Genomic DNA, 13,948 nt, shown 5'->3' with positions numbered 1-13,948 from the left:
AAAGACTGGGACGGGAAAGGCGAGCTCACAGGGTCTGGGGGGGCTCCTAGGGGGGCTTTCTGGCTCTCCGCCTTTCTCTATCCCCGGGCTCCAGGGCAGGGGCTGAGGCTGGGAGTCGGCCAGCAAAGGGGTGTCTGGGTCTGGGTAATGGTGTTGCTGGTGGTGGGCAAGGGCAGGGTTGGGGGTGACGGGGAGTTCGGGCTCCAGGAAGTTGGGGTTGGAGTGCAGTGTGGCGGGGGACTGCAGCTCCGCTAGAATGCTCTGAAAATCTGTAGGTGACAGGATGACAAATGTAGAGACAGACACCCACCGAAGCATGCCACAAAGGAAAATAACACACCGAGAAACACACACACACACACACCCTAACACAAATACTGTATGACATGGAAGATGGTACAAAGACTGAAGTGTAAATGCACAAAGCTAATGCAGTAAAATGTAATAAATACATGCAATACTTTTTAAAGTGCATGTTTAAAAAAAAAAAAATCAGTTTTCAACACAAATACAAAATAAGATATGATGTGATAATAAATAGTTGTTTGATTTTCAGTTAGTGTGAGGTAAGACATTGAAAGTGGGATACATAAGTGATGTAAGGCCATATTAATTGTACGGATTGTGATGAGTGTAAGATATTAATACTTTGTTCGGTTATGAGATGACATGAGATATTTGACGGATGAGAGATGTGGGAAGGAAAAGAAACAGAAAAAGGTTAAAGCATGCTAAATGAAGGCTTCCATTGTGGAAGGGTAAATGGGTGTTCGGGTTGGGAGGGTGGAGGGCGGAAAGGTACACTGACATGCAGGACAGGGAGACAGGGAGCGGAGGGGAGGGGAGGAAGGACTGGGGCAACGGGACCCAGAGGGAGAGATGGGAGGGAGAGAAGATAAGGAGAGAGGGGAGACAGGGCGAGAGGGAGAGGCCAGCGGAGTCACCGAAGACTCTTTAGTTGGAGACAGGGTGACAGAGGGTGAGGCAATGTCTGAGGGTGAGGAGGGGGTGGAAGAAACAGGTAGTGTGAGGGGTTCAGAGAGGTTAGAGGGGGAGTCAACGTGGTTGGCAGCAGTATGAGAGGGCAGGTCGGAGGTAGCTCCAGATAATGTTGAAGAGGAGGGGTTTTGCTCAGCTTGTGAAGGGATTGGAGCCGGAGTGGGGAGTGTGGGGGAGGGTGGGGCCGACTTAGCGGAGGACGGGACCAAAGAAGAAGGAGGAACAGGTGAGGAAGGTAATGGTGAGGTGATGAGAGGGATAGGTGAGGGCATGTTGGAAGAAAAAGGATCGGCAGGGGGACACTGAGGGATGAGGCAGGTGGGAGGCGGTGAGAGGAAGTTGAACTGGGGCGATTCAAATTGCGCTGGAGGTGCCAAGTCTTTGAGCGAAATGGAGGACTCATAACTCTTAGAGCGGCGCAGGGAAAAGATGCTGCCGGGAGGTGCTGCAGTCGGTGAAAGAGGAGTGGGTGGAGGGGTCAGCGTCGGAAAATAGGGGGTGGGTGGCTGCAGGATGAAGGCAGCTTGAGTGCTCCCAGGAGTTAGGGGGATAATAATGCAAACTATGGGAAAGGATGCAAAATAATAAAAAAATTGAGGAGGCGTGGAAAAGAAGACATAAAAGATTGTTTAGTGTGAAACATGCGTGCACAAGAAGACAATGAATGAATTACATGACTCAGGATTTGCGGAGGAGGAGGCATGGATAAGGAGAGGGCAGCACATGACTCTTGATTTGTTAAGAGCTGCTATGTGCCGTTATCAGAAGTAGATACTGCTGCGGGGAGGTGATGGGAGGCAGGAGGAAGAGGAGGAGGAGGAGGAGGCGGAGGAGGCAGCCTGATTTCACAAAGGAAGAGATTCTCTCATCTATCCAAGGAAGGCTCAGAGGAACTGGAGGAGAACTATGAGAACTAAACTAAACCAACAAAGAAAAGCAGACTCTACAGGGTTAAATCATTTCTACTCAGGTCAGACATTATTGCAAAAACATCTAAAGCAGTACGTAGAATGCAGCATGCACTAAGAATGGGATTGGAATAGTGGATATTACTCGTTTGTCACAACTGGATACACTATTTTGATTTGTATAGGAATGTTTACCCTGATTTAAATGAAAATGGTAATTAATTCAACAGAAGTCAATTCAAGTTAATGCAAGTGTCTACAAGCATGGCTATATATAGATGCAATTTATAAGAAGAATAATATAATCATTTCTATGGCATGTCTGTAAAGAATATTAATCAGGAATGCATTTGAGGAACTACATAGGAGCCAGTTGTTCAAACAAAATCCAAATCGGACTGTAAATCAGCCTCTCTAGAGATTTGCACCAGGACTAAACATTTGTGATCCATGCATTGGCACACCAGATAAAGGTAGCAGGGAGAGGTAAGAGGTCAGCTAGACAGAGCTAAACTTTACCATCAGCCTGATCCCGGAAAACAGCGTTATCATCGGCAAAACATCTCGTGCCTGAAATGTTACCATAGTCAAATATTGGGCCCTCCAGTAAAGTCACAATATCCATCCGATTGACTTTGGTCAGCACTGAAGATAAGGCATCCGCTGTGGAAAAACACACATAGATGTTATTGAATTGCCTGAGATCAGATGAAATAAAGTTTGTACATTGGAGCAAATGAAAAAAAAAAACTATTTTCCGAAGAGTCAAATACAGTATGTGTGCATGTGTGCATCTTCACCACATATTAGAGTTATGATAATACAAAAGAAGGACAGTGTGGAGGATAGACCGGAGAAAGACAAATAAGAAGGGCACATTAAGATGAACTCCACAAACACAGAAAACATTAAATGACAAAAAGTTTGTAATTTTTGTGCCTTTTATCTAGAACAAAGATTGAGAAAGAAATAAAAAGACAGTCAGAGATTTTCAACTATAAAAATAGTCTTACTTGTGGCATTTTTTCCTTCCCGACTGACCCATTTCTTAAGAAGCATGAAGCTCTGTGCTGTCAGAGAGTTGGGGTTCTCTAGTCTGATGTGGTTGATCTCATCCACTGTGAAGTTCATCTCCCGAGCCAGCTCTGTGATGGGACACAGAAAGAAACTCATAAATATTCAACCTTTAATGTTGACATTTTATTCATAGTGCAAATGCAGACAGCAGAAGGTAATGTACAATACATATATATTTACATTTTAAAATGATTAAACAAAAACAGCATAGATGAGTGGTAATATGCTCTGTTAGCCTGAAGATGGCAGTAAATAACAGGGTTTGAGGCTGATAGGACCAAAGACAGGAAGTCAGGGGGAGAAAAGATGCAATGCAGGAGGTTTCTTACCCGTCCAACTGAGTCCCAGGTGATCTGCAACGATAGCCATGCGCAGGTCTGTTCGCTCACAAGGACTCTGGGGACCTGGGAAGACGGAGGACAATGACTCATCAATACCCTCACATTCCTCTCCCCCTATACACTTGTTTGTTTGTTTGTTTGTTTGTAGCCTTTATTTATTTATTTACACTAATGTAAGAGAGAAATAAACATGTGTATACTTTTCCTTTTCTGGCCACTTGTTCATCAGAATTAACAATATTAATCAAGGTTGTGTTTTAGATGTATACTATAATGGTTAGTATATAAGTGTGATATGGGTTACATTTTCCCCAGGATGGCAAGAAAAGGATATTTTACATCAGAGACATTATGGACAACTTAAATATGTTCATAGAGTAAGTGGTGCTCTGTGACTGTTTGTGGTATGTATCCTCTAGGCAGGCAGTAACTGTCATGAGAACCACACAACACAAAGCATAACATGAATCTCAACAACAGACTTGTTTTTCTACTAATCTAGGATGAAAAAGTCTATGTTAGAATCTAAAATGTCAACATGCAAAGACGCGTTTGTGTGTTCTTTGCCAACACTAGTTGAAATGACAATTCAGTAAGAACAAACTACTTCAATAACTTGGTAGCCACCCCGCACAGACAGATAGACAGACAGACCAGGGAGTTGTTAAAAAAGGGACTGGTTGTGCCAGTGGACCAGTCACTACTACTGGCATGCTCATCTACTAAATCGAGGTTTAAAAAGGGTTGAAAAGGGGGAACAGAGAGAAGAGAATCTTGCAACAAAGACAATACAGTACACAGTACATCAATGACAAAAAATAAATTTAAATGACAGCTACTGTTCTGAAGAGAATATGTAAACACGCCACAGGCATTCCAGTCAATCCATCAAACGATCACAACAATGTCATGCAACTAAAAGTGAAATATATAAATATATAGATGTATTTTAAACATAGTGTGAAAGTTTTACAAACTAGGCTTGATCTCCGCGATGGGAGGCGTTCGAGACCCTGTGAGTCCCTGACTGCCCTCCTTCCCACCAGTCCGCCTACTCCTCCTGCTCCTCTCACTGCCGGAGGCCCTGTCCGTCGTCGCCACCTTTGCCCTTACGGACGCGGCCCCGGCCTCAGCCCTCGAACCTCTACCAGACCTGGATGAGCGGGAGGGCTGGGAGGGCTGGGAAGGCTGGGAGGCGTCCGACAGAGAGGTGCTCCGGGAGGTGCTGTCTTCCTCCGACTGCTCTGTCTGCGTCTTTTTCTCCTCCTCTGACAGGCGGTCCACCAACTTTTGCGTCTCCCCGCTAATGCCTTTAAAGTATTCGATTGTGCGCTTACAAACCTCACTAGGATTCTCCTGCCTGGCCTGTCTACATGCTCCCTCAACTGTGACATTGCTGACCTGGTGCCTGTCCTTCAGTGGTAACCTTGAGGGCAACTGTATGGCTGCTCTCCCTGTGTCCAACGCCCTAGTTGGACGTGAGGTAACCCGAACAGAAGCAAGAGAGCTAGCTGTGGCCGCAGGGCTGCTCTTTTTAACATCCTTGATTGGTATCCTAGACCTTGGTTCTACTTTGGCTATGGCTGGCTCTCCTCTTTTCCTGACCTCAACCGTCAAAACTTGTTTGGGCTTCTGTTTGCCTATGGCTGTTCCTTGCGTGTGAAATGACCACCCTGATGCTTTAACTGGAAGCCTCGACTTGGGCTGCCTTACTTCACTTTCTTTAACAGCTTCACTGGTCTGCTCCTGCACTTGACTGCTGTTGTGTACCTCCACTTCTAATTCCCTACAGAAGAGTGTTTCTATCCTACTAGCTTTTTGAAGAGTGGGCTCAGAAGAGGACTGCAAATTAAACACCACACTACCACACTGAATGTAGTTGGCCTGAACACTGGAGGACTCAAGGTTATTGTTGTTGTTGCAGTTTTCAGTAGGGTACTCTCTACTCTCTAACTTGGGCTCTGTCTGTCTGCTAGTCTGGCTCTCTGTACTCTGACCCTCTATACTGATGTATTCTGGCACAATCTGACCCTCTGAGATATCAGCTTTACAATCGGTGAGATCCCCTGAGTCCTTTTTCACAGTTATAGAAGCAGCTATGCCCATCTTAATAGGAGTGCGTAATTTGGGATCAACCTTAGAGGCTGTGATTGTGCATGAGGAGGCGGTCTCAGCTATGGCTTCACAGGTGGGGGCGTCAGTACCGGTATAGCCAGGGTCACTGCCAGGCTGTGCAGTGCTGCATTTCGCTGTTGTTGCTGCTGGTGTTGTTGGTGTTGTGCTGCTGTCTGTGGTAGTATCTATAACCTTCACCATGCCATCTACAGTGGCCCTCTCCCCTGACTGAGAGGAAATTACCCCCAGGATCTTGCCCCCTTTCCCCTTTTCCCCTGTTTTAGGGTCAGAGGAATGCTCACCAATCTGGAAAAACTGAAGCCTCTCTTCAACAAAGTCCCGCTTGCTCATGTCAATAGCACCACTGCGCGTCATCTCAAACATCTTCCCCTCGTGGAACGGGAAGGGGTTAGGCTCACTAGTCGGTGTGCTCTCATCAGTCGGCGTTCGAGCGGGAGTTGTGTCAGGTGTTGTAGCTTGTGATTTGTCCTCCACCGATAAACCAAAGGGCTTTGGATCGTCGTCTTTTGTTTTGGAATCAAAAACTCCATCATTATCACCCCCTTTGGTAGACCAGGGGTCAAAGTCCAGGCCTTTGGTGGCAACAGTTTTAAAGGTAGAATTTAGCTCCTCTTCAAGTTGGTAGCCAAAGTATTCATCTGCAAAGCTCTGCCTTTCTGGATGTCTTCCTTCGAGGGTATAATCTTTTTCATCTCCACTGGCTGACGATGTGTTGGTTTTAGTCTTCCCATTCTCCCCCCCTTCTTCACATTTCTCTTCCTCTATCACTTCAAGCTTTGACTGATTAAATGAGCGGTCGGTTGTTTTTCCATCAAAGGACATACTACATGATTGAGGGTCCTCACTCAGGCCGTCATCCTCATCCTGAAGGTCATACCCATCTAAAGAGTCTATTTCAGTAGCATCTGTGTCATGTGAAAATTCAGCAGTGGTTGCTATGGAGCAGTCAGTAATTGACTGGTCATTGCCATTTTGTTCAAAGTCAACATCCTCCTCCTTTACAACACCATTGATCCCAGACTCATTATCATTGCCATTATTCTCAGATTGTTTTGGTATCTGGTGTTTATCTCCCTCCTCTTTCATTTTGAAGGTGTACTTTTTTATAGGGATGGGATGGAAGACGGACTCATCATCACTGGAGTCGCTGTTATCAGCTCCAGGAGGAACAGGGGACGGAGGCTGGACCCTGATGATCGGCTCCGCTAAGAGGTGCCTATCATGCTCCTCCTGGAGGTTAACCTCAATCATCTCTGTCTCTGCCTCAGAAGAAGCACAAGACCCCCTTTTCTCGGGGTCGGACTGCTCTGCCTCTAAAGGAGGAGGAGGTGGAAACTCAATATAAGCCACTCTTTTCTCCTTTAACTTCTGTCTCTCTGCATCCTGTTTTCTACTGTGATTCTCTGGGAAAGCATGCTTGGATTTTTCCTTTGATGGCCCCTTGTAGATGAAGGTCTTTCCGTCTTCTTCCTCAGATTCCTCAGGGATAGGGCTTGGCATGCCAGGCATGAAGCCTATCACAGACTCTGGTGTTTTTGAGACCAGACTCACCTCCTCTGAGCTTGGTGTCTCAGGGGTCACAAGACTTTTCCCAGAGCTGTCCATGAAAGTCACTTGAGTGTCATCTTCTGGACTTCCTTGGGGAAATGGAGACGGCTGCTTGACAGTGTAAAATGCACCTCTAGTCTCCTGCACTGTCCTACTCTCATGGCTTACTATCTGTTTGTATGTTCCCAGCTGCCCCGAGGCTGTTTCTTTTTCATACTGCTTTCCTACTTGGATACTAACATAGACAGGAAGGGGTTTAATATCTTTGAAACCCTCTGTGACAACTACAGGAGTTATTTCACCCAAATAATCTGCTTGGTCACCATCAACACCGTTACACACTACATTTGATAGGCTACCGTCTGATGAGTCTGTTGATTTTCCTAGGGATGATCCACGAGTAGACTTGTTGGAGTCAGAGCTACTGTGTAATCGACTTCTAGCTAAAGTAGGTATGTGAGACCCTGCTCTTTCCTGTTGTTCAACAGTGGAATCTAATTTTAATGTGGTGGATTTTTGAATTTCCGAGAAATTACAAGGCTTTCTTAAAGGAATTTGCGATTCCGAGTTTTTTTTTAGACCATCGTTGCTATTTGGACTTTCATGGACAACGAATTCTGTGTATATTATTTTCTTAGTGGTTTCTTGCATTTGGGAATCACTATTATTGCCATCTTTCATAGAATCAAGGATTAAAGAATGAGATACTTTGGGAGATTGGGGTTTATACTTTCCATAGTCTTGGTTCTCCCATGTTTTGAATAACTTTTTATCTTCCTGGTCTTTTCCACTGGTCTCATGCTTGGGGGAGAACTTATTTGATTCACTATCTACACATCTTCTCTGGTTTCCCGGACTGTCTGGCGTTTTTGGAATGCTTGGTCCTGCGAACACCTGATACACTGGTAGCTTACTTTCCTGAAGTTTCCTAATAGGGGGATTTGAATCTTGGCCACCCTGAGAACTCCTATCTTGCCTTTGAGCCTCTTGCTCAAACTTCAGCCTCACTGCACTTACTTTGGAGGAAGACATTTGAAAAGGTTTAGGGCTTTCTCCTGTGCTTCCCTGTGATGTACCATCTCCTTGTTTTCTAGCGTCTGAATCACTGTAGTGTATCAATACTCTCCTCTCTGGACTACTAGGTAAGCTTGCACATTTTCTATCACTGGAGCTGAATCTGTCCCTAAGCCTTTCTCGGCTCCACTCTTCTCCACTAGCCCCACTTCTATAAGCTGACCTCTCTGGACTGCTGTGTGTAGAACTCGGGCCTGATCGTGATTCCCTGAAGTCAGGTCTTCGAGACTTCTTCTCTGGAGACAAGAGCTCATCGTTTAACTGTTCGGTTTTATCTCGAAAGAATTGAGATACCTCACTGAGTTTTTCCTCTGCCTCCTTTACAGTCCTGTCCACTCTGTCCTCGTAGATAAGCTGTTCTCTATCCTTACTCTGTGTGTCATCAGACACACGCATCCAAACTGATTGCTTTGGGCTACCAGGCTCAGACGAGTACTGCAAAAGTGTTAGTTTGTCAAAGTTATCATCAACATTTGCCATTCTTCCAGATTTGTCATACACATTTCTCGACGACCTAAAGACATACTCTGTCCTCGGCCCACCTGATCTACCCTCACTGCTACTGCTTCTGTCTGGTGAGTGGAAGCGAGACCTATCTCTCAGATATTCCTCTGTGTCAGAATGAGACTGGTCAAATTTCTCAGAGAGAAGCATTTTTTCTGCAAAATTATACGATTCTCCCCTAAGCTCTGATGATTCATCATCATTGTACTCGACAGATTGCTGGCTAAGTAGCTTAAGTGTTTTATAAGAGTCATCTGACATGAGTTGGGCTGAACTAGGGCGACTGTCTTCCTCTTGTGACATGGGTGTGTTTACTCTGGGGGAGTCAAGGTACACTGGAAGTGATTCCTCAGGCTCATCCTCTTCCTGTCTATTCCCTGGGTAGTAATACATTTCTTTCTCTGCATGGTTTTTTGTCTCCCTGATGATGACCTCAGTTGGTTCTGTTTTATTGCCTTTTTCAATGTGTACCTCAATTATTCTTTCAACTTTAGGTTTGGAGATGTCCTCGAGGACTCTTTGAGATGTTTCCTCGTTGCCAGACTTGTGTTCAAAAAGTCCAGCCAGCTCTCTGGAAGGGTCTTTGCCTGACTGAAAAGCCTTCATTATGTCATGCACAGACATTGTTTCCTCACAGCGCTCCGATGCTGCTTCTTTGCCAGGTGGTTTGTGGTACACCATCCTGGTAGTTGTAGTGATGTGAGTCTCCTCCTTTACCCTCATCCCTTTTCCCATTGGATCTTCATCAGGGCTGACTTTTATTGAATAGCATTTATTCTGATCTGGACTTGATGTAGCTAGATGCCCTTTAAAGTCTGAATCAATATATCTGACAGGATGAGCATCCTCCGTTGCAGGTTGTTTGTTATCCTCTGGTGGCTCATAGCTCCTGATGACATGTACAACCTCAGTCCTAGTCTCAGTGATTACTGGGGGAACTGGGATATCCTGAAAAAGGGCCTTGGGACCCATTCCCTCAGCACTTTGAGGAGTAGAGGGTGTCCTTTCACTGCGGGTCTCAAAGCCACTGTCTGAGAGGGGGCTTTTATCTTGCTCATGTGAGATATCATCAGGTGAGTCTAGCACAGTGTCTGCTCCAAAGAGCACATCTGCTACTTTGCTGAACTCTTTGTCTGAAAGGGAAGAGCGCATGTTTGTTGGAGGCATTTTGAGCTTATGCTCCTGAACTGCTATGGTGGGTTTTAAGACACGTTTCTGTTTCTCCTTGCCCTCTCCTTCTCTCTTGCCCTCATCTGCTTTATGCTTTGTGTCGTGCATTTTGGAGAAAGAGCTGCTCCCAACATCATTGGTCAGGTAGTCAACTACTTTGGAAAGATTGAAATCTCTATCTGGTATTGTTTTTGATTTTGCTTGAGGAACCACAGTCTCATATCTTGGCGGATAGCTCCAGTTGCTTGGAGGCTGTTCAACTTGTACTTTTGAGAAGTGTATGTCGTCCAAAGAACCCCTCGCATGGGTAACCCTACCATCTTTCGCAGCATCTTTAGTAAGGATTTGGCTCACTTTTACCAAATCTTGCTTTACTTTCTCCACAATTCTATATGGCTCCTCGTCTTCTATCTTAGCCTCTTTGGCAGAATCAGACTGAAATCCTTTATTGGCTGTGGAATTTGGGTCTGTCTGCAAAATGGCTGACATTCGTATCAAGTCCTCTTTCATTTCGGCTACATCCTTCAGAATCTCTTGACTGGATGATAGTGGTGATGTAGTGTTTGATTTCAGACCAGGAGGAAAATGAGGGGTTTTCATTGGGGAAAGAGTTCTGGCAAAGGAAGACTGCATGTGAGCATTCACCTCAACTGGGACTGTCTTTCGAGGAGACAGAAGGGCAGCAGCTGACTTGGCCACCTCAGGTAACTTCTTGAACTGAGGCTCTGGCAGCACGTTAATAACCGAGTACACTGGAACAGTCATTGTACTAGATGTTACAGCAGTGGTGGCGTTAGGAGGGGATCTTAAAGAGGCGTAGAGTGAATTAGAAGCTGATGATCTAATTGACTGATATGAGGATGATGGAGAAGAGGACAAAGACTTCAGAGTGCCATAGCCTGCAGAACAAGAATTAAATGTTTTTTCAACCTCCTCAAAGGCTGCATTGACGCTTGTCGTTGCGGCATTGGTGGTGGCTTGTATTCTCTCTTGAAGACTGTTTGCGAGAAGAGATGTTGGGGATGAAGAGCGGTACTGTGTAGGCGACGCAGTTCCATTAATAAGAGCTGCAGCGCTTGGAGGGGTGTTGGATTTAAGTGGAGACGTAAGAGATGAGAAAAGGTTTCTTGCAGGACCAGTGACGTCTGAGGCAAAGGAACGTACAGAGGAAAGACCAGGGACTGTTTTTATAGGTGAGGAGGAAGATGAAGCGCAACTGGAGCCACCCAAAATGGTCTTGTAAGGCAGGGGTGAACTGAACATACTCAGAGATGATTTGGGAGAGGTTGGTGGGGTCAAGCTTATCGATGCTCTCTCAAGAAGAGGGCTTCCTCCTGCAGAAACAGTTATAGGGGAGGTCCTAGCAGACAATGCTGCCAGTCCTTTCATTGACATAGAATCTGGGGTACTTCTGCCTGGTGAGGCCAGGGGGCTGGGGCAGACCTGGACTGGGTACTGGTTTTGCTGGACTACCGTTTTTATAGGCGAGGAGATAGTTCTGTAAGATCTGATGGGAGAGGCCATTTCATTAACTGACTTTATTGAAGAGGCAGGTGATCCGGGGATGTTGGTCTTGATGGGGGAGGCAGAGTTGATGGACCAGACAGACTTTAATGGAGAGGCAGAGGGCGTGTTGGATGACGAACTGGAGATGGAGCCAAACCCAGACTTGGCTTGGCCAGCGACGGCGACAGGAACAGGCGACCACGCCTGATAAGATCTCGTTGAAAAGACAGGTTTGTGAGGGTAGCTAGAAGGCTGTGTTCTCGGCGAGCTCCGATCAGTTGTTTCTTCAACAATAATTTAAATCAAAGCAATAAGGAAATCAAAATAAAAAGTAACGGAAATAATTATAAATAAAACATAAAAACCAGAAAGAGAAATTTGAGTCAGTCAGAAACAGCAATATTCACTTCAGCAAGACAATTTCTTTAGACATGAATTGTTATAAAAGGCCCCTATTTAAAAATTCCAGGATGATATGACAAATGATGGTCTTATAATCAGTGAATAATGAAAAAACACACCTGATAAAGAACATAGCATGTATTTGAACAAAATGTTGACATATGGTAGACCTGACAGAAAATGACATGATAAACAATAAATACAGTTCCATTGACTTTTGATGTGCTTAAATCTATTTGCCTTCTTGCAACAGTGTCTTTTACAGTACATGTTTGATTGACATGTGTTTATCCTTTCATTTAGTTCATTTCAATGCCAGAGAGGACCCCACAAGTGTATAGCATTAGTAAACAAAATACACTTTACTTGTTTGGTCTTGACTTATAATAAAATACGAGGTTGCACTTCACAAAAAGGGAAAAGTAAATCAGCCATTCATGCCTTTTCAGAATGCTCTGCAATTAAAGCCATATTTAAATTGGCTCTGTGTTTTTCTGTTAAATCAGCGTTTCTCAAGTCATAACTATGAATATATTTTAAATAATATCAAATGATTGTTAACAAAATACTTTTTTGCAGAAAAGACTTGGATGGTCAAGGCTGGAATAATGAAACACAGACAGTTCCCCAGAATTTGAATAAATTCAATGTACTGATAATACACAAAGTAGAATATCAAAACTATCCCTAAAAACACTATCTTCAGAGTAGGGGAAATCAAGTTAATGTAAAGTGCAACCCGTTACCACATTGATATACACAGCCGCACACAATCATAAAGCCAATAAGAGTGAAATGGCCACCAGAAAATGAGAACAATTGAAAATAATATTTTATTCAACATGAATCAAAACATTTTTTGCTCAAATGATAAATGAACAGACAGACATTGAATCCCAGTGTTTCCAGAAATGTAAGATAACATAACAGTTGAAACAGGGAGACTTTTTGTCAACATGGGGTGGGTAAGCAAAGCGTGACACACAGTAAACCATGCAAATGGTTGATGAATGACATGATTAAAGAGTTTGTATCAGGTGAATAGAAGAAATGATTCATGAACAAGTTGTCAGGTAGATCTCCTTCTATACTGTGGCTATATGAAAATATGTACACTATATAAAGGGACCTTTAGAAACTAAAGCTAATAGAAATCACATAAATATCTGAAATCAATTGAAAAATGTCATGTAAGGTAAAAATGGGAAACTCACTCGCTGCTGGGTCGGTCAAATAGCTGTAGCGCTTACGCAAAGCTAAGGAGGCAAAGGTATGACGTCGTTCTGGCTTTTCAGTCTGAAACAAACAAAAAAGAACAAAAGATGCTTTAACATAAAAAATATGGTGAAATGTGATTCTGACCTATCAGAATGAGGTCTAAATAATAATGTTATGTAGTTAACTTAAATACTGCAGTGCACGAATGCTGTTTTTTATTTTAGTGAATCAGCACATGCTGTTAGTACTGTCACAAGGAGGCAGTGCAGGTGTGCTGTGGTGTCTCCTCTGGAGAGTAATGGACTGTTTCCCTGCATCCTTCATTCACTGCATTTCTCAATGTCATAACTACAGGCATTATGTGCCTTCTTAAAGGCCATGTAATGCATCTAACACAGGTGTTTTTTAACATGTAGTTTAGATATCACCAGAATAAAAATAAATAAAAATGTTTAAAGTTTCGTCATAATTAAATGACATATACGTTAAAAACCGATGTTGGTTCCGAAGTTTGCCGAGTACGCCCCCGATCACTCCCGAACGAGCGGTGACGTCACACGTGGCAAACATTGCCATTTGATCAAATCAGTCCAAATGGCAAGCAACGCGATAACTTCAGACAGCGACAGCGACAGCGATCATTCAAGCTCAGATTCAGTGGGTTATCTGGATTCAGTTACAGAAGTAGAGAGTGAACCAGCTAGCCTTTCACTTCAAGGCATTTTGCCTTATAAGTACGAGCCTCCTGCCCAGCAATCGAACAACGAGGCAGAAACTTGTGAAAGAGAAGCGGATTCCGCAGCCGGCGAGACTCGAGTCGGCAATACTGAATGGTAAATTCTGTTTTATTTAGTTTGACCTGCACTAAATGTCGATCTTAATTTGTCATCTGTTCCTCACACGTCCGGCAGATATTGTTTTGTTTTTTAATGTTATGTACAATATTCAGGTGTACATGTCAATGCTGTGAAAGCATGCCCACTGCAGATGAATGTGTATGCTGCAGAGAGATCTGGCAGGTGATGGAACAAATAGACAGTTTGCAACCTACTGACCAGATAGCAG

General features: G+C 44.1%; 1 protein-coding gene across 5 annotated transcripts in view; it reads right to left on the bottom strand.

Moving 5' to 3' along the window:
• Window positions 1-128: 128 nt before the first annotated feature.
• LOC307043194 (ankyrin-3-like) overlaps window positions 129-13,948 on the bottom strand; it is a 96,993-nt gene continuing 83,173 nt past the window's right edge. Inside the window, exons 39-44 of one of the 5 annotated variants that reach the window (XM_079687500.1) lie at window positions 12,880-12,961; window positions 4,303-11,547; window positions 3,314-3,388; window positions 2,921-3,052; window positions 2,427-2,570; window positions 129-1,917 (exon numbers count right to left, since the gene is read on the bottom strand). In XM_079687500.1, coding sequence (XP_079543626.1) covers window positions 1,913-1,917; window positions 2,427-2,570; window positions 2,921-3,052; window positions 3,314-3,388; window positions 4,303-11,547; window positions 12,880-12,961 — 7,683 coding nt within the window. In that variant the 3' untranslated portion in view covers window positions 129-1,912. Of the gene's footprint in view, window positions 2,571-2,920; window positions 3,053-3,313; window positions 3,389-4,298; window positions 11,548-12,879; window positions 12,962-13,948 lie in introns of those variants that run through there. The other 4 variants (XM_079687501.1, XM_079687499.1, XM_079687502.1 and 1 more) reach the window with 4 other exon arrangements.

This window comes from Notothenia rossii (assembly GCF_949606895.1).
Source record: "Notothenia rossii genome assembly, chromosome: 6".
Classification (NCBI taxonomy): domain Eukaryota; kingdom Metazoa; phylum Chordata; class Actinopteri; order Perciformes; family Nototheniidae; genus Notothenia; species Notothenia rossii.
The sequence above is the reverse complement of the archived record's forward strand: the minus strand, read 5'-3'. Positions and strand labels throughout refer to the sequence as shown.